The sequence below is a fragment of the Poromitra crassiceps genome (genome assembly GCF_964638095.1).
Source record: "Poromitra crassiceps genome assembly, chromosome: 20".
In the NCBI taxonomy this organism is placed as follows: domain Eukaryota; kingdom Metazoa; phylum Chordata; class Actinopteri; order Beryciformes; family Melamphaidae; genus Poromitra; species Poromitra crassiceps.
In genome coordinates, this window is record NC_139637.1 from 22,083,689 (window position 1) to 22,108,169 (window position 24,481).

General features: G+C 44.5%; 2 protein-coding genes across 2 annotated transcripts in view; one reads left to right on the forward strand and one right to left on the reverse strand.

Moving 5' to 3' along the window:
• Window positions 1–3,800: 3,800 nt before the first annotated feature.
• Window positions 3,801–10,401, forward strand: LOC310794415 (26S proteasome non-ATPase regulatory subunit 14). Its single transcript, XM_083656414.1, has 11 exons — window positions 3,801–3,929; window positions 4,471–4,520; window positions 5,024–5,095; window positions 5,253–5,372; window positions 5,574–5,644; window positions 6,751–6,901; window positions 7,073–7,180; window positions 8,071–8,145; window positions 8,260–8,385; window positions 8,507–8,569; window positions 8,883–10,401. The coding sequence occupies exons 2-11, from the start codon at window positions 4,473–4,475 to the stop codon at window positions 8,979–8,981; spliced, it is 933 nt and encodes a 310-aa protein (XP_083512540.1). The 5' UTR covers window positions 3,801–3,929; window positions 4,471–4,472; the 3' UTR covers window positions 8,982–10,401.
• A 7,255-nt stretch (window positions 10,402–17,656) lies between these two features.
• The window catches only part of LOC310794553 (actin remodeling regulator NHS-like), a gene marked incomplete at both ends in the record, with an annotated part of 56,498 nt that continues 49,673 nt past the window's right edge, over window positions 17,657–24,481 (reverse strand). The window contains 6 exons of the mRNA XM_083656523.1: window positions 17,657–18,290; window positions 18,571–18,694; window positions 19,243–22,413; window positions 22,824–22,976; window positions 23,106–23,237; window positions 23,823–24,012. Coding sequence (XP_083512649.1) covers window positions 17,657–18,290; window positions 18,571–18,694; window positions 19,243–22,413; window positions 22,824–22,976; window positions 23,106–23,237; window positions 23,823–24,012 — 4,404 coding nt within the window. The remainder of the gene's footprint in view (window positions 18,291–18,570; window positions 18,695–19,242; window positions 22,414–22,823; window positions 22,977–23,105; window positions 23,238–23,822; window positions 24,013–24,481) is intronic.

Below are 24,481 nucleotides of genomic sequence, written 5' to 3' on the forward strand. Positions count from 1 at the left end.
TACGCACGCACGCGCGCACACACACACACACACACACAGTCAGCGCTCGAGCTTGGAGCAGTTAGTTCAGGTACTGTCTGGCAGCGGTCGACTCCCTGCATGCTTTTAGCAATGCAATAACACAACCTTTCTCACTGATGGCTTCTGCCACAGGATTTGAATTTAATTTATAAAAGCTGGTGAATGTATGAAGTCATTTGAGCGTCATTGTGAGAATACACAGAACGACTGGAGTACCTCAATCACACATGAATAACGGTGCAAACACACCAGACGCTGAGGCGCCTGGAAGCGCAGCCAGTTTCCTTTCGGGAGGTAGACCCTCGTTAACAGATTAGACCGTTCAGACCGGCCGCACCACTTTCAGCATCTGGTCTATTTTTTGTGCGAAACCACGAGCGACTGTGTGAAGCCAGGCAGGAAGTCGGTCCAACTTGTGACCCGGGACACACAGGCCGTGTGAGCAGCGTGCGTGCTAAAAATAGACCGCAGCGGTTGGGTTGCGTCTCGGCAGCGGTTGGGTTGCGTCTCGGCAGCGGTTGGGTTGCGTCTCGGCAGCGGTTGGGTTGCGTCTCGGCAGCGGTTGGGTTGCGTCTCGGCAGCGCTGAAGCAGGCGCAGAAGTTCAGTCACGCACATGTAGACGGCTAGATGCAGGTGTAGGTTACCGGATCTACTCGCCCTACCGGATGTGCTCGTCTCAGGGTCCCACGACTCCAGACAAAGTTAAACTCTCACAACATTTATTTTCAAAAAGTAAGCCTGGTGTTTATGAGAAATGGCCCTGTAACACTTCAATCATGATCATTAAATGTTTGTATGATTCCTATTTTAATGTTCCCAAATATCCGATGACATCAGTAGCTTAGCTCGTTAGCTAATGTAAAGCTGTCGGACATTTTGCCCACGTGCCCAGGCGTACAGGCAGCCAATCACATTGATCTGGTAGGCGAGCCGAAATTGCAGCAACACCAGCTGCGTCCCGGGGCGTAACCCTTAATCAGTGAACATTTCAAAAACACACATGATACTAACCTGACTCCGCCAGATGGGGCAGTATTGAGTTCACAAGTTCACAACACCACCACCATGTGAAGCAAACCCATCCATCTGGCAGCGTCAGGTGAACATGATACTGGCCTCAAACACATCACGCCTGTTGGCAAAGACATCACGCGTGTTGGCAAAGGCCATGAGATTGTTTTTGTGAGAAAATTCGGCATCAGGTTTACTGAAATATTGGGTATCTTATTTTGGAACAAACCTTTCATCTGTTGTGCTCTGATGTGTGGGGGAAAAAAAATCACTTCTTGGAAGAGAGTTTTTCGACTTGAGCTGTGGGTCTCAATTGAGCACTGATATGATTGTATTCTGCTTTGACAGTCTCAATATCAAACACACACATGCGCGCACACGCACACACACACACACACACACACACACACACACACACACACACACACACACACACACACACAATGACTGGAATACTGTAAGTGTTTATATTAAGATAGAGGTCATCAACTGTCAAGTTACAATGCTGTACAGAACGTTGAAGTGCTCCTGAAAGCTTAAGTTTTGTATAATATAATTAAGCCAAAAGATTGTTTTTTTTTTTATATCATTTTGTAACAAAGTGTATCAAACTGTATCAAGTGTATGTGTCATCTATTTTTTTCTGCCTGAAATAGTTTTGTGTGCACCGTCAAATAACTACCTACAGGATGATGATGTATCAGAATACTTATTCACATGTTCTAGTCTTGAAGTATTGATCTGTTTCTGATGGCAGAAGTACTCATTTTCTGAACATTTCAGAACCATTTTCAAACCAAATCATGTCTTTTGTAGCTGCCTCTTCACACCACTGCTCTCCTGTAGTTGTACGAAAGTCGATACTTGAAACTTGCTTTAATGTGAAACTCAGGTTTTAGTAGGGTTTGTTTTTTTAGAAGATCATTAGCAGTTCATGCCCGTGACGATAATATAGAGTGACTGAACATCAACTATGTCTATTTTTTATGCCTCGTCATCAATCGCTCCACAGCATTACTTACGTGTGTATATATAAGAGACTTTTTACTGTACGTTCAACAAAGATGTTTGTTAAATATGTTTGATATGCATTCACACAATTAAACATTTGTTTACATCATCTTAGTGTTTGAGAACCCCAGGCCACCCCCCTCATTATTTATTTACATTTCATTTAACCAGGCAGGGTCAATTAAGAACTCATTCTTATTTACAATCTTTTTGATTTACATTAGGCAAAATGCGCTTTGATGGGAAATTGGGGGCAAAGGGTACATTCAAACAAAAAATGGGGAAACAACATCAAAAGCAGTAGAAGAAGAAGTAAAGTAGTAGAAGTAGTTTAAAAGCAATCCATATGGGAAAAGCATACAAAAGCTGTGTGTGTGTGTGGGGGGGGGGGGGGGGTGTCAGGCTCATGGATGTCTTACTTTAGGAGAGTGACAGTCCAATAGGAGTCATTGTTAAGAAGATCAGCCAGTACAAACAATCCAATAGGAGTCATTGTTGGGAAGATCAGCCAGCACAAATGCCTCACCAGCAGGTCATCTCCCAGTAGACTCCTACTTAGCTGTCTGCATCATGAATGACATGTCTTGTTTCCTCATTAACCTGATGCAGCATTTGCGTGTATATCCCTCATTTGTGTGAGTTAACGCGGTTCGCGGTCTTAAAGGGATACACACACAAATGCTGCATCAGGTATCAATGGGTTAAGAAGAAAGACACAATCATAGCAGAATGCTGCTTCACATAATTTTTTTGATTGACACTATTTTCTTTCACTCTGTAATTTTCTGTCTGAGCTTTGGTTCAAGAATGTATGTCAATATATACAAATCTTTAAACCACAGAGCAGGTGAAGAGCCGGGGATGTTGCGGTGTAGCTGGTTAGCTCACATATAGGCTACAGCAATAGGCTATTATTTGAAATGCACTGATAAGGGAAAGTTCTACAATTCAATTAAAAATGTAATCATCTCAAAATCTGGAGATCAACATTCCAGTTACGGTTTATATTAATCGCATTGGCCAATCTGCTCAGAAAGGCACAATGAACCACTTCCATTCTGATATTTTCAAAATGAAAGCATGTTTAATTATGTAGCAAATAAAGGTTTGATTTTTTTTTAAATGAGAACACAAATACCAGTTCTTGATGGCTGCATGTAGAAATATAACCAATTGTGAAGCACTCATATTTCCTTATTTTGAGAGTATTACTTACAAAAAGTAAGCTATTTAGTTTAATGGCTATCAAAATCATGTAGGCTATGGATAAGATTGACACAAGCTTCAAACTGAAAGTCACAGCGCTCTCAGGCATGAAAAGAGAAGCTTTGGGTTTGATCTTTTCCAGGTTCCAGGTTTCCAGGATGGGGAGTAGAAATTATGCTACATTAGAATTAAAGTTAAGGTAGGCTACAGTTTATTTTCTTCGAATAATATGTTGTAGCTACTTAGAAATGTCCCCACACTGTCCCAATTTCAGTTCCTGATAGCCACTATGTAGCAGAACCAGTGTAATAATAGCCAAATAATAAAGTAAAAAAACGTAATTCTTATCAAATTCAGGAAATGTTGTCTGTAGTGTGGTTCTGGCTCGAGATACATTGTTTTATAATAATTATAGCCCTATGCGTTCTGCTGCATTAACCAAATATAATGATTGTGTCGCCCTCCAGCGTCAGAAATGTGCAAATGCCAGAGGAGCTGGAACGAAATACGTCATGTCAGTGCGACAGAAGATATTGTTCAGAGAGCGACATAATTTCTGATTCAGTCGAGTTCAGACATTTCTTTTACATCCAGCAGGATTAGACGCCAGACAGGATTCAGATAACGCTCGATACTATCTGACTGTTCTCACGACACGATCTGAAAGATTTGATAACAGGTAACTGAACTGAGTTTAACAGGAAAACACTGCGAAACGGAATCAATGTTTGTTCATTTTCTTATGCTAGCTGACGAAGGCTACCATGAGCAAGCTAACAGCAAGTCATTGCTTCTAGGGTTAGCTAATTTGGTTAACAAAACGTTTTTTTTAACCCACTAACGCCAACGTTGCATTGCAGCTATAACGGATAAAGAACCAGAAATTAGATTCAAGATCAAGATTAATTTTAATAGTCATAGTGAGTATTATAGTAATTAGATTACAAATGATGAATTTGATTTAGTGCAAATATGCAGTGCAGCGGTCACATCAACAGCAGAAGATGGAGCAAAACAGAAAACCAATCTCAAATTACAAAGTGTAAAGTAAAAAAAAAGTAATTTAAAGTGACATAAAGTGACATATAATTGTGTGTGTGTGTGTGTGTGTGTGTGTGTGTGTGTGTGTGTGTGTGTGTGCGCGTGTGTGTGTGTGTGTGTGTGTGTGTGTGTGTGTGTGTGTGTGTGTGCGTGCGTGCGTGCGTGCGTGTGCTTCACAGATATGGAACGGCTGCTGAGGCTTGGAGGCGGGATGCCTGGGCTTGGTCAGGTAGGTTTGATTGAGAGTGAGACTGTTGGTTTTTCCCAGTGTTTTGATTTTATAGTCAATAGATAATGCTAACGTTACCTCTTTGTGTCATCATGTTTCCCCTCTCTTCTTTAAACGACCATATCCTCACATAAAATGTCCTCTATTTATGTTGACTTTTTTGAGTTGGATGATTATGAGAAACTTTGTGAGTTTGAGTTGTGTGTTAAGTTGAGTTGTGTTTTAAGAAAGGAACCTTCTTCACAGAACATTTGATCTGCCAGGCCTGTGGGAGCAAAGGCAGAACGTTTTGTTTAGAAAGTGTTTCTGGAATATGTTGACTTGTGATTTAGTTGTACCACTATAATAGCATTGGTTTATGTTGTATTGTGTATTTTGTGTGTCTTGTAAGCCAATGAGGGCTGGGCCCCGCAAAAGGTGCATGACACAAAAATAAAAAATATTCAATCAAATAATTAATCATTAATTAATTGAACAGCTACTGTGCTTGGTTTGACTCCCAGGGCCCCCCTACAGACGCCCCTGCTGTGGACACAGCAGAGCAGGTCTACATTTCCTCTTTGGCTCTTCTCAAGGTACCGTAAGCACATTACAACTGCACGGTGAAAAAATAAGTTATATTTATTTGAGCATTGTCAGTTGCTATCCTGTCACATGACTCCAATATTCATTTGAGCATTGTCAGCTGCTATCCTGTCACATGACTCCATGTATGTATTTGATCCATGTTAGATGCTGAAGCATGGGCGTGCCGGTGTGCCAATGGAGGTGATGGGTTTGATGTTGGGAGAGTTCGTTGACGACTACACAGTGCGAGTGATCGATGTGTTTGCCATGCCCCAGTCAGGAACAGTATGTATCTTTCTCATATCAACATTATGCGCCACTGTGGACATTTCAAACTACTAGCCACCTATGTAGTTAATAGTTAAGGTATTCAAAGTTGGGTTAACAACAGTTAAGGTATTCTGATGTAGTTGGTAGTTTTAAAAGAAACTGTGTATTACAACATTGGGATTTGCTTGTAGTTGTTGACAATTCTCTACCCAACAGGGTGTGAGTGTTGAGGCGGTGGACCCAGTGTTCCAGGCCAGGATGTTGGACATGCTGAAGCAGACTGGCAGGTAAAACGCTTATACATATACATATACCGGTACATACATATACATATATATACATATACATACATACATATACTTATACATATACATATACATATACATACATATCACATCACTAGGGATGCACCTTTTGAAACATTTCTTTAGGTTCAGTGTTTGCCCACTTTGACAAAGAAATTCCTGATATTCATGAATAATTTGGTTAAAAAAGAACGAAAGAAAAAAAATCCAGCTTTTTAGAAATGCAAACGTGTGCATTTTTCTGAGGCCCTTTTGTGAACCAAAAAAATTATCGTCATAAATCAGATAGCAAAAAGATGCTCATTGGAGCTATTCACCTTATTCACCACGCCCACTTTTTCTCTCTTCCGCGTTACACGCAATTGTATTTGTTCTTCCAGTTCAGCGCTAGTTGGCGGCCAATTTCAAAACAAAACGTCACTATAATAATGAATGAAGTTTGGCAGCATTCAGAATTAAGCTACACTGCGGCCAACTTCATTTACATGTTCATAGCGTTACTGCTGCGAGGAGCCGATGGCTGTACCCGGTCTGCATTTAACGTTAGTTACAAAAGCACGTCGACAGTGTTTTCTCATTGCCAGTAGGGTTTGACAGATAGCTAGTCCGACCGGTGTCAGCACAGTCAGCGCTCCCGGTCCTCGCTGCTCGTTAAAGATTTCCAATAGGCGTTATTCTGATAAACTGGTCACATATATGTTACGTTCTCACCCGAAAAATATTAAAACTTTAAAACCGTTTTTTTTTAGCTTGAAAACAGCTTTTTGGCATGTCTAAATGACTGCGGTAGGCGTACTCTACTTCCGTGTTTAAAACCGGAAAGACGATTACAAAATGACGTCATGCAGAAGCGTCCTTGTATGGGCAAAGAATAAGGTGAATAGTGTGATCCCTTAAATCAGGCATGTCCAAAGTCTGGCCCGGGGGCCAATTGCGGCACGCAGAACGATTTTAAGCGGCCCTCGACTTGTCTCTCAAAATGATATACCGGTATCTTATTCTTTGAATGAATTGAATAAGAAAATGTAGGCTATTTTGCCTGTAGTAATGGAGCCTCCTGTGGCCCCTCCCCTCTGCCCTCTAAACAGGCCTGAGATGGTGGTGGGCTGGTACCACAGTCACCCTGGTTTTGGCTGTTGGCTGTCGGGGGTGGACATCAACACACAGCAGAGCTTCGAGGCGCTGTCAGAGCGAGCGGTCGCAGTGGTGGTCGACCCCATTCAGAGTGTCAAAGGAAAGGTAGGGATGTATGGCTGCTGCAAATAATCATTTGGATTTATTAGATATATATCAATAGTTCTCATCTTTTTACATGCATTAACAATTCATTTTGAATACTGAGTGGATTATAAGTAACTTGTCTTTCGGGAGCTAAGCTGATTTAACGCGAGGCAACTTGCTCTTCTACAGGTTGTAATCGATGCCTTCAGGTTGATCAATGCCAACATGATGGTGTTGGGCCATGAACCAAGACAAAGCACATCAAACCTGGGTCATCTGAACAAGCCCTCTATCCAGGTAACACATTGTTTCAGGAGACACCACCTCGGTTACACGTGAATTTCTTTTCAAATGGCTTAATAGTGGGGTCCACGGGGCTCTGTCTGGTGGTACGATAGAGATACAGTAGATATTTATTTATTTATTTTTTACAGACAACAGTTTTACATAATACACATTAAGCCTGAGGAGTAGGCTTGTGCCGATTTTCAGAAATATCGCGATATTCAGGAAATATCACAATTTTGAAAATCTACTTTCAGAGGCTGCAGCGGGCTCAGTTTTCTGGTGTCAGATGAAGACCTGAAGCTAACATGACATGTCAACCAACCATGTCATGTTAGCTTGTCAGGAAGGTGGCTAAATAATAACCATGTCATGTTAGCTTGTCAGGAAGGTGGCTAAATAATAACCATGTCATGTTAGCTTGTCAGGAAGGTGGCTAAATAATGTTCCAAAGTTAGGCAGGCTATTGACGAGTGAAAAACATTTCCAAAGGGGTCCTCTTTTTCACAGCTTTGTGTGTGTGTGTGTGTGTGTGTGTGTGTGTGTGTGTGTGTGTGTGTGTGTGTGTGTGTGTGTGTGTGTGTGTGTGTGTGTGTGTGTGTGTGTGTGTGTGTGTGTGTGTGTGTGTGTGTGTGTGTGTGTGTGTGTGTGTGTGTGTGTGTGTGTGTGTGCGTTTTGAACCAGTAGCCTTATGTTGTTATTTAACCTCTCTGATGCTATTTCACGGTTAAATCTGCAAATTTTATTTCATGGGGAAAAGCTCAGAGCTCAGCCTCGCTTCATCAGAGAAATGTCACATCGGATTTTAAATACGACTTTACCCAGATCAGATGATGGTGAGCCGAATGCAAAGGCTGTATATCAAGTTGACTGATCTTAACTCTGGGTTTTGATGTTTTCAGGCTCTAATTCATGGACTCAACAGACATTACTACTCCATCACCATCAACTACAGGAAGAACGAGCTGGAGCAAAAGGTTTGGATCACACACCAAACATATGGTTTCTCTCCGATGTGTTCAGCTGAACATACATATGGTTTCTCTCTGATGTGTTCAGCTGAACATGTGAAACATGACTTTCATCATTAGATGCTGCTGAACCTGCATAAGAGCAGCTGGATGGAGGGCTTGACCCTGCAGGACTACAGCGTGCACTGCAAGCACAATGAGACCATTGTCAAGGAAATGCTGGAGCTGGCTAAGAACTACAATAAGGTAACTGGACTTGAGGGATTTTAGACTTTTCCAACCAGATTTACACACCAGTGAAGACATGCACACACAGCCCGGCTCTCCCGAGCATCTAATAATGAAATACTGGTGTCTTTCCACCCAGGCTGTCGAGGAAGAGGATAAAATGACCCCAGAGCAGTTGGCCATCAAGAATGTTGGAAAACAGGTAACAATGACATTTCAAGTTGCAGCAAAATGTTCATGTATCCTGACTTTTAAAATGTTAATTCCAGGGCCAATGTTTGTGACTCATGTTGGTGGTGATGATCTATCAAGACAGAAGGCCAGCGTGTGCAGAGAGTAGAGGATCTGTAGATCAGGGCGGTTTTTTTTAACAGTTGACTATGTTTGTAGAAGGAAGTTTGTGAAGAGACAAGTAAAAACGTGAAATATGTTGAGCACAAATCACAGCCCATACTGGCTTTTTCCTTGTTGTCCTTTTCTCTCTCTAAACTTGTGCTCCTCTGTCGCTCCTGCAGGATCCAAAGAGGCACCTGGAGGAGCATGTCGACGTCCTGATGACATCTAACATCGTTCAGTGCCTAGCTGCCATGTTGGATACTGTCGTTTTCAAGTGAGGGCCCCCAAACTGCTGTGTTGCCAGAGTTGCCTAAGTTGCAGAGTTGCCCAAGTTGCAGAATTTGTTAATATTGTTAATAATGTTAATATTGCTTTTCGTGCCTCCACCGGCAATAGCCCTGGCTAGAGGCATTACTGTATGTTTCCGGGTTGCCCATCCGTCTGTATGTCCGTCTGTCCCATGCTCGTTAACGCGATACCTCACAAATGCCTTGAGGGAATTTCTTCAAATTTGGCTCAATTGTCCACTTGGACTCAAAGATGAACTGATGGTGGTCAAAGTTCATGGTCACTGTGACCTCACGACCGCCTGTTCCATGCTCGATAATGCAATATCTCAGGAACGCCTTGAGTGAATTTCTAGGGGGTTAGGGGAAAGGAGCCGTAGCTAGGGATAGGAAGGTCATAGATAGTCTGGGTTCGAGGGGTGAGTAGGACCATTTACTCTGTTGAGGTTCCCCCAAACATTGTCTAAAGTGTCATGAGGCTGAATGGCCACACCACTCCACCGTGGGCTTCAAGGTATTTGTGCTTATGAGTCTGGACAGACATGGATGTAGATGCAACTTCACCTGTTGATGGAGGCAAACAACCACGAGGTGCTTATTTCTACTTCTGCTTTATACATTATCTCCTGCTTTATGTCTTCTGCTTTATATCTTCTGCTTTATGTCGGGGCTGGATGGTGATTCAGTGATGTAGTTTGTTGTCTTCTATCGTGATGATTTGGACCGGAGCTATTTTTTCCCAAACACATTTCTGCTGTTTAGTTTGAAGACAGAAGTTTTATTTGAAAACTGATGGAATGAAGGGTGGCGGAAGTATTATTTGAACATTCTCAGTTTTGTTTGACATCACACCTAACATGACCGTTCGAAGAGATGAACATTATCATTATTTGTGTCTGTTGTGATTTGTTTCCCGTTTCTGTACCACTCTTACTTTTTGTTTTGCTAGAGATGTTTTTTTCTTTCTTTCTTTTTTTTATAGTTTTTATATGTGGTTGTATTATGCTAATGTGTGCCATGTAATTCCTTCACTTATACTTTGTTAAAAAGGAAGAATAAATATATTCATGATACTGTTGCAACCCGCTTTCTTTTATATAAGTAAATGTATGTATGAAATGATGAACATTGACCACTCGTTTCTGATAGGAGTATGTGTGCCAAATACTTACTTTCATTACTACCATGTTTTTCTTGAAGAAAATTGTGGCTTTGTGTTATGGATCTTATCATGTTGGATCACTCATTGATGGCTTAATGGTCGAGCACAAGGCTAAGTAACTGATTCTATGGTACCTGGTATTACCTGGTCAGAGATGGGAAGTAACTAAGTACAAATACTTTGTTACTGTACTTGAGTAGGATTTTCAGGTATCTGTACTTTACTGAGTATTTATTTTTCTGACAACTTTTTACTTTTACTCTACTTTTAAAGTCTGGAATTGCTGAACTAAAAAGTTTACAATCTGATCCAAAACCATACACCTTGTCCATTAGGCCAGGTGATTTGACTGCTGGTGATTTGACTGCTCACCTTTCCTGTTTGCCTACTGTCCCCTCTCTAAATAAAGGCAGAAATGCCCCCCGAAAAATCATTTAAAAAAAAAGTGCAGGATATTTACTGAAGATTTTCAGGCTCTTAAGTCTGGTAAAGAACTTCCTAATTGTGAAGCGCAACTTTCTTTTTCAAATCACACACTCATATTCCTCTCTTATCTCCTTCATGTCAGACCTACTTCAACAGTCACAGATCAAAGTTTAAAGCTACAATATGAAAACAAGTGGAAGTGGACTATTCGGTTGTTAAGACTGATGACAGACGTTCACCCCGCATCACCTCCGGGGCCAAGCGGCACCGCTCATTCACCTCATTCAAAACAACTAGGGCGGAACCCGTGAATCTTTTTAGATATCTTTTTATAAATATTTTTTTAACTTAACGTAACTTTTATAGATAATCTGTTTAGACTTAGCGCCAAACTTTGTTTTTCTACGTATTTTCCCAGAATTGTAATGTACCTTATTAACTGCAGCCATTTCCTCTTCTCTGAGGTTCTACCACTTGGTGTGGTGTGGTTTTTACAATTTGCAAAGTGATCCTGTGGGCCGGATTGGACCATTTGGCGGGTCGGTTCTGGCCCCCAGGCTGTATGTACAGGTGCTGCAAACTATAGCAGCTGCTTTCAGCACCATGATACTTTGAACATGTGTTCAGTGTCATTGTTCATCAGTCTATGTATTCTGTATCTGTCCCTTGAAGTAAATCTGAACTAAAATAAATAATTCATGTATTCAGCCAGTGTTAAATACAGAACCTTATTTCACAAGCTGAGATTGAGTGCAAGTATATTGATTAACGTTAGTACTTTTATACGGCAACAGGCTTGGCAGCTTGAGTTGCAGGCAAAGTCATTTAAAGATGCTATAAAACATTTGTTTCAGAGTTAAAGCATCCTAGGAAGTAGGCTGTAGGCCTATCATGCTGTAGAGTAGTTGCTGGATATATGATAATTGTCAAGGTAAAACAGGGAGACATGAATTCATCTGCCAAAACCTGCCCTTTTCAGGGCTCATCCGATATCTCTCACTATAGGGTCATTGTACTTACTTACCTTCGGTGGTAACTGACAGCAAAACATCTCCATCTAGTGGAAATAATAATAATATATAATAATAATAATAATAATAATAATAACTTAATTGAGAGTAAATGAGTAAATGACCAGGCAGACACAAAGCATTCCATTTCAACGCAATCACATTTATTGGCTTTTTCTATGCACAGTTACTAAGCAGCCTGATGAGCTGTCAAAATGAATAAGATATAGAATAATGGAATCTTCACAATGTTGTACCCCCCAAAAATAAATACAAGACCGAAGGTGTTGCACAGCTCAAAAATATACAAAGGCTTGGAATTAATCATGTAAACTTTGAAAAAACATTGTCTTTTTTGTCTTTTTTTGTTGTTGTTAGGGTTTTTTTTTTACAAAAGAAAGAATTTGCAACATTTTTTTTCTTTAAAAACATATTTACAGGTTTATACAAAAATACAAAAGTGATTCAAATCTGTTAAGTCCTAGCTATTTTTTTTATTTTTTATTTTTTTTTAAACATGGAGCTTCTTTTAAATAGACAGTTACACTGTGTCTTCAACTTTTCAATTTTTTTTCTCTGTTCTTTCATATATTTTAAAGTGTGTTTAGTGTTTTTCCATACTGTACACCTTTGGAAAAAAGTAAATCCTATCGTTGTTCTTCATTATAGGGTGAAGTTGCGTTGTAGGGTAGGGTTAGCGTTAGGCTTAGAGCTAACCCTAACCCTAACCCTGTTGTACATTGGGAAAGTTATAGATTTGTGGTTTGATGTATTCCCAATGAGCTGCGGAGGACTGAAGTTTGAGGAGGATAAACGGATCCTGGACTAGAGTTGACATGGCAACTTTACTTTTGTCTTTCCTGATCAAATTGTATCTCACTGTGTCTGGAAATAAAGGGAAATATCGCCAGGTGCAGTACGGAAAAATCACACTAAACAAATCTTCAATACTATGAGTGCTTTTGTTTTTAAAACTTTGAATTGGCACATAGTCACATTGCATTATTTAGTCACATCTCATTTTCAACAAAATTATATTTTTTGTGGGAATCAGAAAATTCTGCAGTGAGTCAAAAGTAAAGAGTGACTTTCCCACTGGCTCGAATGACCTTTTTGGTCTTCAACGGATATTCTTGTCACATTGTTTATTTTTTAATTATATATATATATATATATATATATATATATATATATATATATATATATATATATATATATATATATTATAATATTTTTGTCCATACAAGTAATTCTATTGAGATTAAAAAGAGATTTGTCCAGATACGTATGTACGTATGAGTCAATCAGCAGTTTCTCCTGGAAAATATTTCTCTCACTCCTGCTTCCAGCTCCAGCAAGAATTGGACCCAGCACCAAGGGTTCAGTTTCTTGTTCCCAACAGATTAAATATCATTTTCTTTACAGTCTCTTAATCACTCCGTTATGATTGTCCAGTGAGTAGATATACAGTACAAGATAAACCCCTGTTTGTGATCACGACTATACAGAACAGAATTAGCCAGACAGTTTGTACATCTATAGAACACACTATTGAACTTGACATTTGAACTGAAAATACAATATCTTATCTTGTGGTACGGAGACATCCTTCAGATAAAAAAGAATGATATGGTGGTGTCCTTCTCTTTTCGTATTCTTTTTTGTCGTTTACTTATTGCATGCGATAGAAAATACAACAAATAAAACAATGAACAGGAACAAGTGCGCTTCAGCAACATGGGTTTGATGAATGTAAAATTCTAATAGTCAGTTCACAGCTTTTTACTCTCTCCATCTTACACAGTGTCAGTTCTGCAATTCAGATTCGCTGAGTATCAAACAGTTGTGGTTTTGTTTTCTTTCTATCTATCTATCTACCTACCTACCTACCTACCTACCTACCTATCTATCTATCTATCTATCTATCTATCTATCTATCTACATAGCATTTACAATTAAACAGTAATATGCTTGCTGAGGTATTCACAGAATACAGTGAATGGTTTCTATTGAAGTACGGTCTCTGGATGGGACTTGTGTGCCGTGGTTGTTCTGCTAGGCAGAGTTCAAACTTTCCACCGGTGACAATTTGCACCATCAAAACACTGAATATTCTACACGCATGACATTCTATTGGAAGGATGTGAAAAGTTTAACCCCGTATTCTGATGTTAGATAGAAATGGCCAATGGATGCATTGCTAAATTAATAATAATTAATTAAGTAATAATTAATAATGGTGGTATCCGGTCCTTCCCTCCTCGTGTCTCTTCTCTTTCAGATTTTGTGATATGAAGTCAGAAGGGTAAAGCTGTCTGATGCTACTGGGTCAGTGCAAACCAAGGAGAGGCAACAAGGAGAGGAGAACAGTGTCCATTAGATTGTTGTGGAGATTCCTTCACATCATGAAAAACGTCATCGTTGAGACCTGTTCTTCTTTGCTACACTTTTGGGTTGATTCCCTATAAAATGTCTGCTTGTCACTTTATGATATAGATATGACTTTATATTGAGTACAAATATACATATGCAATTTCATTATAAGATATTTCTTTTCAAGGAATATTCTTGAGGAATCACAATGAAGTGCAAAAGAGAAGTTGGTTTTTGGAAACCTTTCCAAATTAGCCTCCAGTTAAACCAGTTGCAGACCTTCTAAAGTATGTCCACTGTCTACACTCAATACCATGCTTCAAACTGCCTTGAAATGCACCTTTCACTCCACTGAAGTCAGCACAGCGCGACTGGTCAGCAGTTGGAATATCTTTGACCAGCCTAAACATAGGGATCTGGTTTGAAAGTTGGATTAATAGACCATGTGATCTGGTTTGAAAGTTGGATTAATAGACCATGTGATTGAAATGTGTTGGAACAGGGCCCGGGTACATGTAGATGTCTCTGTATGTTACAAATGCTCCACGGCGGCTGACATTCAAGGCATATACGGGCCTCTTCTGGACGGCACTTCTCTGATGACATCATCACCGCAAGATGATGTCATCGGTGACATCACAAGTGCCACAAGTGTCTTAAGTGTGACATCACTGGCTGGAAGTGAGAGGAGTTATGACATCACAATGCTGCCTGCAGGTGCCTGTGACCTCATGTGAGATGTGACTGGCCACTGATGATGTCATAGCTCTGTGACGAGGTACTCAGAGATGATGGGTGTGTCCTGGTCAGACGCGAGCTACAAGAACGCAGCCAGGCTCAAACCTGCACATAGAACAGGACCCGTCTGGGAGGGAAGATCTGATAGCACTGGGCGGAGCCAAGCTCCCTGCCACGCCTCCAATCAGTGGAGATCAGACCTCCGTAACACTGTATGTGTATATGTCATGTATATGCCTGTATGTACAGTATATGTCTGTATGTATATGTCATGTATATGTCTGCATGTATATCGTTAGGGTTCGAGTACCACAGCATGTTTGAAGGCAGTTGGAACACAACCAGAACTGAGAGAGGCATTAAGAGGTTCCTCCATACGTCATCTGACCAGTGATGACTACAACCAAAGTTGGTCCTTGGGCGCTGTACACAAGAAAGCTGCCCACTGCTCCTGGCTGCCCACCGAAGGAAGGACAAGCCTGGATGGGATGAATGCAGAGACTATATTTCACTGGCCACCGTCAGCATGAGTGTGAGTGTGGCTGGATACATACGTGTGTTGGGTTGTGTGGCTGAATACATACGTGTGTTGGGTTGTGTGGCTGGATACATACGTGTGTTGGGTTGTGTGGCTGAATACATACGTGTGTTAGGTTGTGTGGCTGGATACATACGTGTGTTGGGTTGTGTGGCTGAATACATACGTGTGTTGGGTTGTGTGGCTGGATACATACGTGTGTTGGGTTGTGTGGCTGAATACATACGTGTGTTAGGTTGTGTGGCTGGATACATACGTGTGTTGGGTTGTAACATGAGTGTGTGTGTGGCTGAATACATACGTGTGTTGGGTTGTGTGGCTGAATACATACGTGTGTTGGGTTGTGTGGCTGAATACATACGTGTGTTAGGTTGTGTGGCTGAATACATACGTGTGTTGGGTTGTAACATGAGTGTGTGTGTGGCTGAATACATACGTGTGTTGGGTTGTGTGGCTGAATACATACGTGTGTTGGGTTGTGTGGCTGAATACATACGTGTGTTTGGTTGTGTGGCTGAATACATACGTGTGTTGGGTTGTGTGGCTGAATACATACGTGTGTTGGGTTGTGTGGCTGAATACATACGTGTGTTGGGTTGTGTGGCTGAATACATACGTGTGTTGGGTTGTGTGGCTGAATACATACGTGTGTTGGGTTGTGTGGCTGAATACATACGTGTGTTGGGTTGTGTGGCTGAATACATACATGTGTTGGGTTGTCGTGTGTTGGGTTGTTGTGTGACAAATAAAGACGGGTTCGTCTTCTTCTTCTTCTAATTAGCAATAAAATAATTGGCCCAACCGAGTCAAAGACTTCTTTAAGAAGGCGAGAGGGAAGACTGTCAGAGGGACAATTTGTGGGCAGCAGGTGGACTGATAATAGCATGCTAATAATAGCATGTATGGGACTGCTAATAGCATGCTAATAGCATGTAGATGGGGACTGCTAATAGCATGCTAATAGCATGTAGATGGGGACTGCTAATAGCATGCTAATAGGGGGTCCACCCGCTATGCCGACCACCCGCAATGCCAACCTTAGGTTTAGGCGTGGGGGTGGGAGAGGTTAGGTTTAGGCATGGGGGGAGGTTAGGTTTGGCGTGGGGGTGGGAGAGGTTAGGTTTTGGGTTAGGGTCTGGGGGAGGTTAGGTTTAGGCATGGGGGGAGGTTAGGTTTGGCGTGGGGGTGGGAGAGGTTAGGTTTTGGGTTAGGGTCTTGGGGAGGTTAGGTTTAGGCATGGGGGGAGGTTAGGTTTGGCGTGGGTGCTAATAGCATGTAGATGGGGACTGCTAATAGCCCTGCTTACAACCACCTCTAGTAGAGAAAGGCCACTGTGCGATTGTCCAAAATTAGCCTGTGTCTTTGACAAATGGGGCCCATCTAAAAACAAGCCCTTGCTCCTCCTCTTTACACTCTCAGATGGCAATGTGTTTACAATGTGTTTACAATGTGTTTACAATGTGTTTACAACGTGTTTACAAATGTCTGAACCAGACCACAGCGAAAGATTCATTTTTATAGAATCCAAAAGAACCACAAAAAATGTGAACAGAAACCCGGGTCCAGGGGATGTTTCATAATGGACCACCCAACATGGTGAAACGTGACCATCATGTTCTGAGGTGCTGTTTTACAAAAATACATGCATCATGTGAGTTTTTTGGATCTCATTTACGTGAAGACATATATGATTGGCTCTGTGTCATTATACTCTCAGGTTTGCAGATGGACATAATGGTGGCGTGTTGGAGATTGCCCTGCATGGTGACAATATCCACAAGCAAACACTCCGCTTGTTTGCAGGGATATATTGAGTATGGACCAGTCTATGGTCTCTATGGTATGGACTCTGGTCAGACCAAAAGTTGAGAGAATATAATGAAAACGTTTCATAACAAAGCAGTTCCTCAACGACACGCGCGCACACACACACACGCATGCACGCGCGTACACGCACACGCGCACACACACACACACACACACACACACACACACACACACACACATACACACACTCAATTCAGAACACAGGAAGTAGAAATAACAATGGATGTTCCATGTGCTCCTAGATGCACACGTAGGTTGTCCAGACTTGTCATAGTTTACCAAATATTTGGGAGATGTATAAAAAAAGACAGTTCAATCAAAATAGGTCTTCAGTCTTGCTCTCTTAACTAACAGAGAGCTTATTCTTTTGATCATACAGTATATAGGTATATCCTCAAAGGTCTCAGAACCATCGCTTTATGATTCAGTATTTCACAACACCTTGTTCAACATCCTAAAAGAATAGCTGATCCAAACACCGGGGGGCGCTATTTGCAGTAGTCTACCTTTGTTTCATACCTATCCAAGATGACAAAAGTCCCGGTAGTTGTAGCTAGGGGCCATCTAGAGGACATCTCTGATGTGCTGCGTTTTAGGATGATCTGTCATCATGAGGGCTCCCGTCCGAGTTCTCTGTCTCGCCTTCAGAGATGGCTTGCATGGGCGCCGTGTAGAGGCGGCTACGCGTGCTATAGCGACTGCTGTTAGCTACAGGAGGGATCCGCGAGCGGCCCTGTCGGGATGCAGCCGACATAGGGAGAGTTTTGGGCGTGAAACTCTCAGAATTGGCCCTGGGAAAGAGGCCTGGGATCTGGATTTGGTCCAGGCCAGAAATGGGGGGCTCCTGGAGCGGAGAGGGGGGCTCCTCAGCCTGCCTAAAGGGCCCCTCCTGGAGGGGATCCCCGGGGGACTTGGGGGTGATGGGGCTCTTTAGGATCTCTGTCGCCGACATGCGGTAGCTGGAATCAGACCGGCTGCCTTTCTTCAGCAGCAGGAGTTTGAACTCCTCGTTGGACGTGCTGGACTTCTTGGCGCTGCGGTAGATGGGCACAGGGGCACGTTGTGCGCCCGCGGCAGTGGCCAGGGCTGCTGGGCTGTTCAGAGGAGGAGCCGGTGGGACCATGTTGCTGGAGACACTGCAGGGGATCACCGCTGCTGTCGGGCACAGGCGAGACTTTGCATTCAAGTCTCCTGAATCTTTACGGCCCAGGACCTTCCTCTTGGATCTGAAATAAGAAATCATATTAGTATTCAGATGTGGACAGAGATTCAACCAGACAGATATAAAGACAGACGAGAGGATAGAGGGAAGGAGGGAGTGCCTAAGTCGGCGCTAGACCCAAGAGGACCAGAAGGACAGAATGTAGGGAAGCGGTGGATGGATAAATCCAGAAGGAGGTGGTAATGCAACATAAAGGATGTAAATTGCCATAAAACACCACAGAAGAAGAAGAAGAAGAAGAAGAAGAAGAAGAAGAAGAAGAAGGATAGATAGATATACAGTACCTGTGTATCATGGCAAACAGATCCTCTGTTGTGCGTGTCTTATTAGGTGACGTGAAAATGATGTCATCTTCCACTTTGGTGTCATCCATCAGAGGGGAGAGTGAATTGTCACTGGGCGTGGAATCTGTATCACATGACATCCCTATCACATGACATGACATCACATGACATCCCTATCACATGACATGACATCACATGACATCCCTATCACATGTCATCTGCTTGTCTGATCATTTACTATGCAAACCATGAGATAAGCATGCTTTTCCTAAGTGCGTGTGGTGTGTTGTGTGTGTGTGTGTGTGTGTGTGTGTGTGTGTGTGTGGTGTGTTGTGTGTGCGTGTGGTGTGTTGTGTGTGTGTGTGTGTGTGTGTGTGTGTGTGTTGTGTGTGTGTCTGTGTGTTGTGTGTGTGTGTGTGTGTGTGTGTGTGTTGTGTGTGCGTGTGGTGTGTTGAGGTTAAAGATGACAGCGTCACTCATTCCATGACAAAATGTTACTGCATCATGACACAGTGATAGTAGCAGGCGTGTAGTAAGATCATTTTGTGATTTTGTGATTTCTGATCTAGAAATCATGAAATCAATAAACGTGTGTTGTTATTCTGTTATCAGTAATACAGAAAAGGCCTTCATTGCAGGATCAAGTGAGGTGAATCAGGTTGAAAGGCTTACCTTTACTGAAGTAGTCTTCAGTGTCAGGAGTGGTGGAGTCGTCTCTGCTCTCCTGTGGCTGCTGCTGGTGGGCACTTCTGGTAGCACCTGATGTCCCTTCCTCATCTTCCTCTCTTCGTCCTCCTGCTCGTGCATCGCTGATTAGGTAAGGATGCGATGTCTCCGCTGTGGTACCAGGCACTTTGGCTGGACTAACCCAAGGCCCTGAGTCTGAGTGGGAGCAGAACTCATACGCAGGGGGTGGAGGGTGGTCTGCTCGCAGGCCTCCTCTGGAACACGCAGCCCTTATTGGTGGCTCTTTCACCTGCTCTTCCTCCTCCTCCTCCTCCTCCTCCTCCTCGTCGTCGTCGTCGTCGAGAGAGAACGTGCGCTCCCCCAGCACCCTGAACTCGGGGTGTGCGTGAGCCGAGTGTGCGAGCCCCCTGAACTCTCCGTGTGAGTGGATGTGGGTGTGCAGATCCACGGGCGACGGGTTGGGGGCGCGGGGCACAGGCCGGTGCAAAGGTGAACTGTCGTCGGGGAGGACGGACGGCGGTTCCACCCGGGTTCTAAAGGCCGTCATCGCCCAGAAGGTTCCGGGTCCATAGCGGTCCTGTCTGAGTCGCAAGCTTTCATAGGGCGGAGGCCCGTCGGGGTGGCGGCCGGGCGGAGGTGGGTGGGCGTGTTCAGGGGAGGAAGTGTGGTCCTGAGATGGCGGCCGGGGGGGTGGTCTGCGTGGAGGGAGGGGCCTCGTGTTGATTGGAGGCGGAGCCAGTGTAGCACCACTAGGGGCACATTTGGGTCTGGTAGCAGTCTCGGCTCTACTCGGCGTTTCCTGCTCTGTAGCGGCAGAGTTGTCTGTGCGCCGGCTGACTGAACGTAGCTGCACTGAACGCAGAGCAGATGGTGTGATGGCCAACAGGTTGGAGCTGGGTATCAAGGGAATAGGGAGAGAACTCAGAGGGTTGCTGTTGGATGAAGACTTTCCTCCAGTGGCTCCAGCAGCAGCTCTGTGTTTGCTGTGGTGGAGCGTGTGCAGGTGGTGCGTCCGGTGGGACAGCGTGTGTCGAGCGTGGGCACCATGAAGAACGTTCAGATCGAGCTGAGACGGCGGAGGGGGGAAGTCTGGGTCTCTTTTATAGGAAGAGGAAATGGAAGCTCCGTCTCGAGGGAAGTGCTGCAGCGAAGAGAGAGAGGACTTCCTCTCGGGCACTTTGGGCTTCCTCTTGCCACTCGTGGGAGACAGAGGTCCCGGGAAGAACGCTGCCGAAGATGAAGGGAAGGTTGATGTTGGCGTCTCTGATTGGCTGGAATAGCCACTGGAGGGGGAGGCCAGGCCAGCCAGCTTCTCAGGTGAGGCCAGCTTGAAGTCTCCTTCTCCAGGGGGCAGTGGGGGGCTAGTTGCCCTGGTCTCCGAAGCCTGGGCGAGGGCCTGGGTTTGGGTGTCCGAGGAGGAGGAAGAGCTGTCTGGTGACTTGATACAATCCATGACAGTGGTGCCAGTGGCCGTGCTGGAGTTGGACATGGATGTGTACTCGCCATTGTTGGACCTCAGCTCGTTGTTGTGAAGCCACAGGTCTGCATAGTCAGATTGCACAGCACCTCCATCTTTGAATGAGTGTGTGTCCGTAGAGCTGAAGGACATGGGTTCTACTATATCCACTGTTTCCCCCAACCCCATCCCCCATGCTCCCAGAGGTTCTGCCACCAGACACGACGTCTCCAGTGGTTCTGGAGGACCCCCAAGCTCCAGCTCCAGATCCAACTTCATATCTCTGGAAGACACGGTGACTTCTTGTTCGCTAACTGTCTTTGGTTGATCTTGATGGGCCTGTGCGTCTGTTCCTACATCGACACTGCTGCTGCTCTCCTTCAGTGAGGAGCTCCGTTTGGGAGGCGGAGGTTTGACTTTTGGTTTCCTCAGTGGACGGCAGGTCCTCCCCAGGGTCATAGTGCCTGCTCTGAATTGGTTCTGAGGCTGGATGTAAACTCCATGGGCTAGTGTTGCTGCCACAGTGTTGGGTTGGCCACAGTCGGGCCCCGGCTCTGCATAGTTGTACGTGTATCCTCTGTAAGTCTGATTGCATTCTCCAAAATGCACAGAAGAGGAGTAGAAGCCCTCCGTGTCAGATGGGTAATGTGAGCCAGGCTCTTTCTCAGTGTTGCTGGTCTTGTCAGTGAAGCAGGTTTGGTCTTCTAGACCTGGTTTGGGGCTGTAGTCCGGGACTAACCCGTGACTCTGACTCTGGTGTCGGGTGTGGTCGGGGTCTGGCTCAGTCTGGTCTTGGTCTTGGGGGTAAGTCCACTCCCCCTCACTGGCCGTACTGACCCCTGCATCGTCCAGCTGGTCCGTGGCCGAGGATGTGAAGGAGCTTGACCTATGACCCTGGCCTTGAGGTCTGAGGTCAGAGTGGTAGGAGGGGTCCAGGGTGAATCCCTCATCAATGGCATTGGGCACAGTGTTGAGTGACAGCTCTGAGTCACAGTGGGAGGAGCCTGTCAGCGGTGGAGAGGAGGGAGGCGGGATGGTTTCAGAGGTCTGAGAGGGGCAGGTGGAACTGGAACCACTCCAGTTCCCACTGGACGACTGATGGTCCTCCTTGTGGTCCACGTGGCTGCCCAGGACTCCTGTGGTGGACACAGAGTGAATGGGGCTGCTGAAAGTATCTGAACTGGAGGAAATCTCACAGCTGCCCATGTCAGCCTTGCGGGGCAAGCGAGAACGACCTCTCTCCATCCAGCCATGCTCTGGGCTTCCTCCTCCACCTCCTCGGTCTCCTCGCTGCAACCTCTTCAAGCTCCCAATCTGCAGCGGCTCAGGAGCTGCCTGGTCATCTGTGCTCTCCTCTTCATCCTTCATCATCATCATCATCATCCTTGGGCTGGGGCCAGATGGAATGAAGTCCTCTGTTTCATACGGTGATAACTCCTCATCTTCATCGTCGTCGTCATCATAATTGTCGTCGTCGTCGTCGTCGTCGTCGTCGTCGTCATCACTGTCCATCAGGCGCCCGCCCTCTCGCGGAAGGCTACGAGATCGCAAGCGAACGCCATTGGCTGCAACACTGGTGTACGTGGAGTCTGATTGGTCACCCAGGGAGGAAATGTTGCCTGTCGAGTGGGAGAGAGATGCAGGGATTCCCTGGTGGCCACGTTGAGCTCTGATTCGCCGTCTGGATGGAGCAGCTGTACCTGGAGAGAGGACAGACAGAGAAGAGGCACAAACACCGACCATTCATTTCTTCATTCAGATTTTGACCAGTCTGTTTCAATCTCAAAAGCCATTATGACGGAGATGGTCTTAGGCTGAGAGGAATCGTCATTTGATTTTATTAGAAGCTGGAAGACGGCTCAAATGTCCCAAATAGTCACTTTGAACAAAAGCTGGTGACAAACAGCAAACAGCAGAAATAGACCCGACCTCAAATCATCTTGGAAGCCATCAAATCTATGACTGCAAAATCATAGCTTTTTCCATTGACTGTAGGCATGACTATAAGAAACTCTTCTTCTTAGCCCAGAACACGACTTTGAGATCCTGAGAGCCTGAGAAGTTCTCTACTAGAGAAAAAAGAATGACTTTTGCATTGTGAGACACTTACATGCTATAAAGAAATCGTCAGTCTGGCAGCCAGAGTCGCGGGTGTGATGGAGACGAGCAGTGAGTGAAAGCTCTTCCTGACACAGAGACAGTTGGTGGGGGCCAACATGGACGATCACTGTGCGCTCTCTCGCCACTGGAGACTCATCCGAGTCTGCATGGAAACATATAGCAATGTTGAGCAGAGCGCTAGAGATGCTATGAAGGAAAGATGAATGAAAATGGCCACCAGACGAATTATGCACCACAAAATGAAGAGTTCAGGAGCAGGTGTGGAACATACCCATGTCCTGTTGGACTCGCTTGGGTATTCCAGTGATAGTCTTCCTCCTCCTAAGCTTCCTCCTCCTCTGAAGAACCGACTGGGAATGGACGAGGGAGCAACGGGCACTTGCTTCCCGGTCGAAACCAACACCTCCAAAAACAACAGTGCAGAAAGACAGAGATTTCAAATTCACATGACGTAACCCTGGTCACATGACGTGACCCTGGTCACATGACGTGACCCTGGTCACATGACGTGACCCTGGTCACATGACGTGACCCTGGTCTGAAAGTAGACAAGAGACGTTATCAAATGGGCAGTGGTGGAAAGAGTACTACAATATTACAATCATCTTATTAATATAATGTGAGAGCCGATAGCGCACAGTTGCTCAACTGTGATGTCCGTGATGTCATCAGTGATGTCACTCGAGCAACTGTGATGTCATGCCAATTTCCATAAGTGCACCCATGGCGCATCATCTCCAGAGTCTCCACCCTAGGAATCGAGTGCGCGATTTAATATATAGGTAAAAATCGACCTAAGTAAAATTAAAAAGCAGCTAATTTAAAATGTCTTAGTGAAAGATAGTGAGAAAAGTTACTTTGGAAAAGAGAACATTGTTAGATGTGATCTTTTCCATGCAGAGATTATTTTCATCTGAAAAAATAAAATGGAACTGCTGAATTACAGTAATGTAAGCACATCAACAGTACATCATTTACTGCCCAGTACCTGTGACGTTGATTGGGATGATGCAGGAGGAGATGTGAGAGTCGGCTGGAGAACGCTGCTCTGATCCTGGGAGGGACTCCTTGGACCAGTTGGTCTGCTTGTCCTGGGTGGACGGGGCGCTGGAGACGGCCACTTTGGCTCTGTGGCCTCCTGAAGGGTCAACTCCTTCACCTTCCCCTGTGGAGGTAGCCTGGAAGAGACAGACAGACAGACAGACAGACAGACAGACAGGCAGACAGACAGACAGACAGACAGGCAGACAGACAGGCAGACAGACAGGCAGACAGATAGACAGACAGACAGACAGGCAGACAGACAGGCAGACAGACAGACAGGCAGACAGGCAGACAGACAGTCAGACAGACAGACAGACAGTCAGACAGGCAGACAGACAGACAGACAGAGAGACAGACAGACAGACAGACAGACAGACAGTCAGACAGAAAGGCAGACAGACAGTCAGACAGACAGACAGACAGACAGACAGGCAGACAGACAGACAGAGAGACAGACAGACAGACAGACAGACAGACAGACAGACAGACAGTCAGACAGACAGACAGACAGACAGACAGAGAGACAGACAGACAGACAGACAGACAGACAGACAGACAGTCAGGCAGACAGACAGACAGACAGACAGACAGACAGACAGACAG

Excerpts from the sequence above, each read along its gene's own strand:
- LOC310794415 (XM_083656414.1), top strand. The coding sequence starts at position 4,473 with ATGGAACGGCTGCTGAGGCTTGGAGGCGGGATGCCTGGGCTTGGTCAG. Across the intron at positions 7,181-8,070 it reads TGAACAAGCCCTCTATCCAG|GCTCTAATTCATGGACTCAA; the intron begins GTAACACATTGT and ends TGATGTTTTCAG. Across the intron at positions 8,570-8,882 it reads TCAAGAATGTTGGAAAACAG|GATCCAAAGAGGCACCTGGA; the intron begins GTAACAATGACA and ends TCGCTCCTGCAG.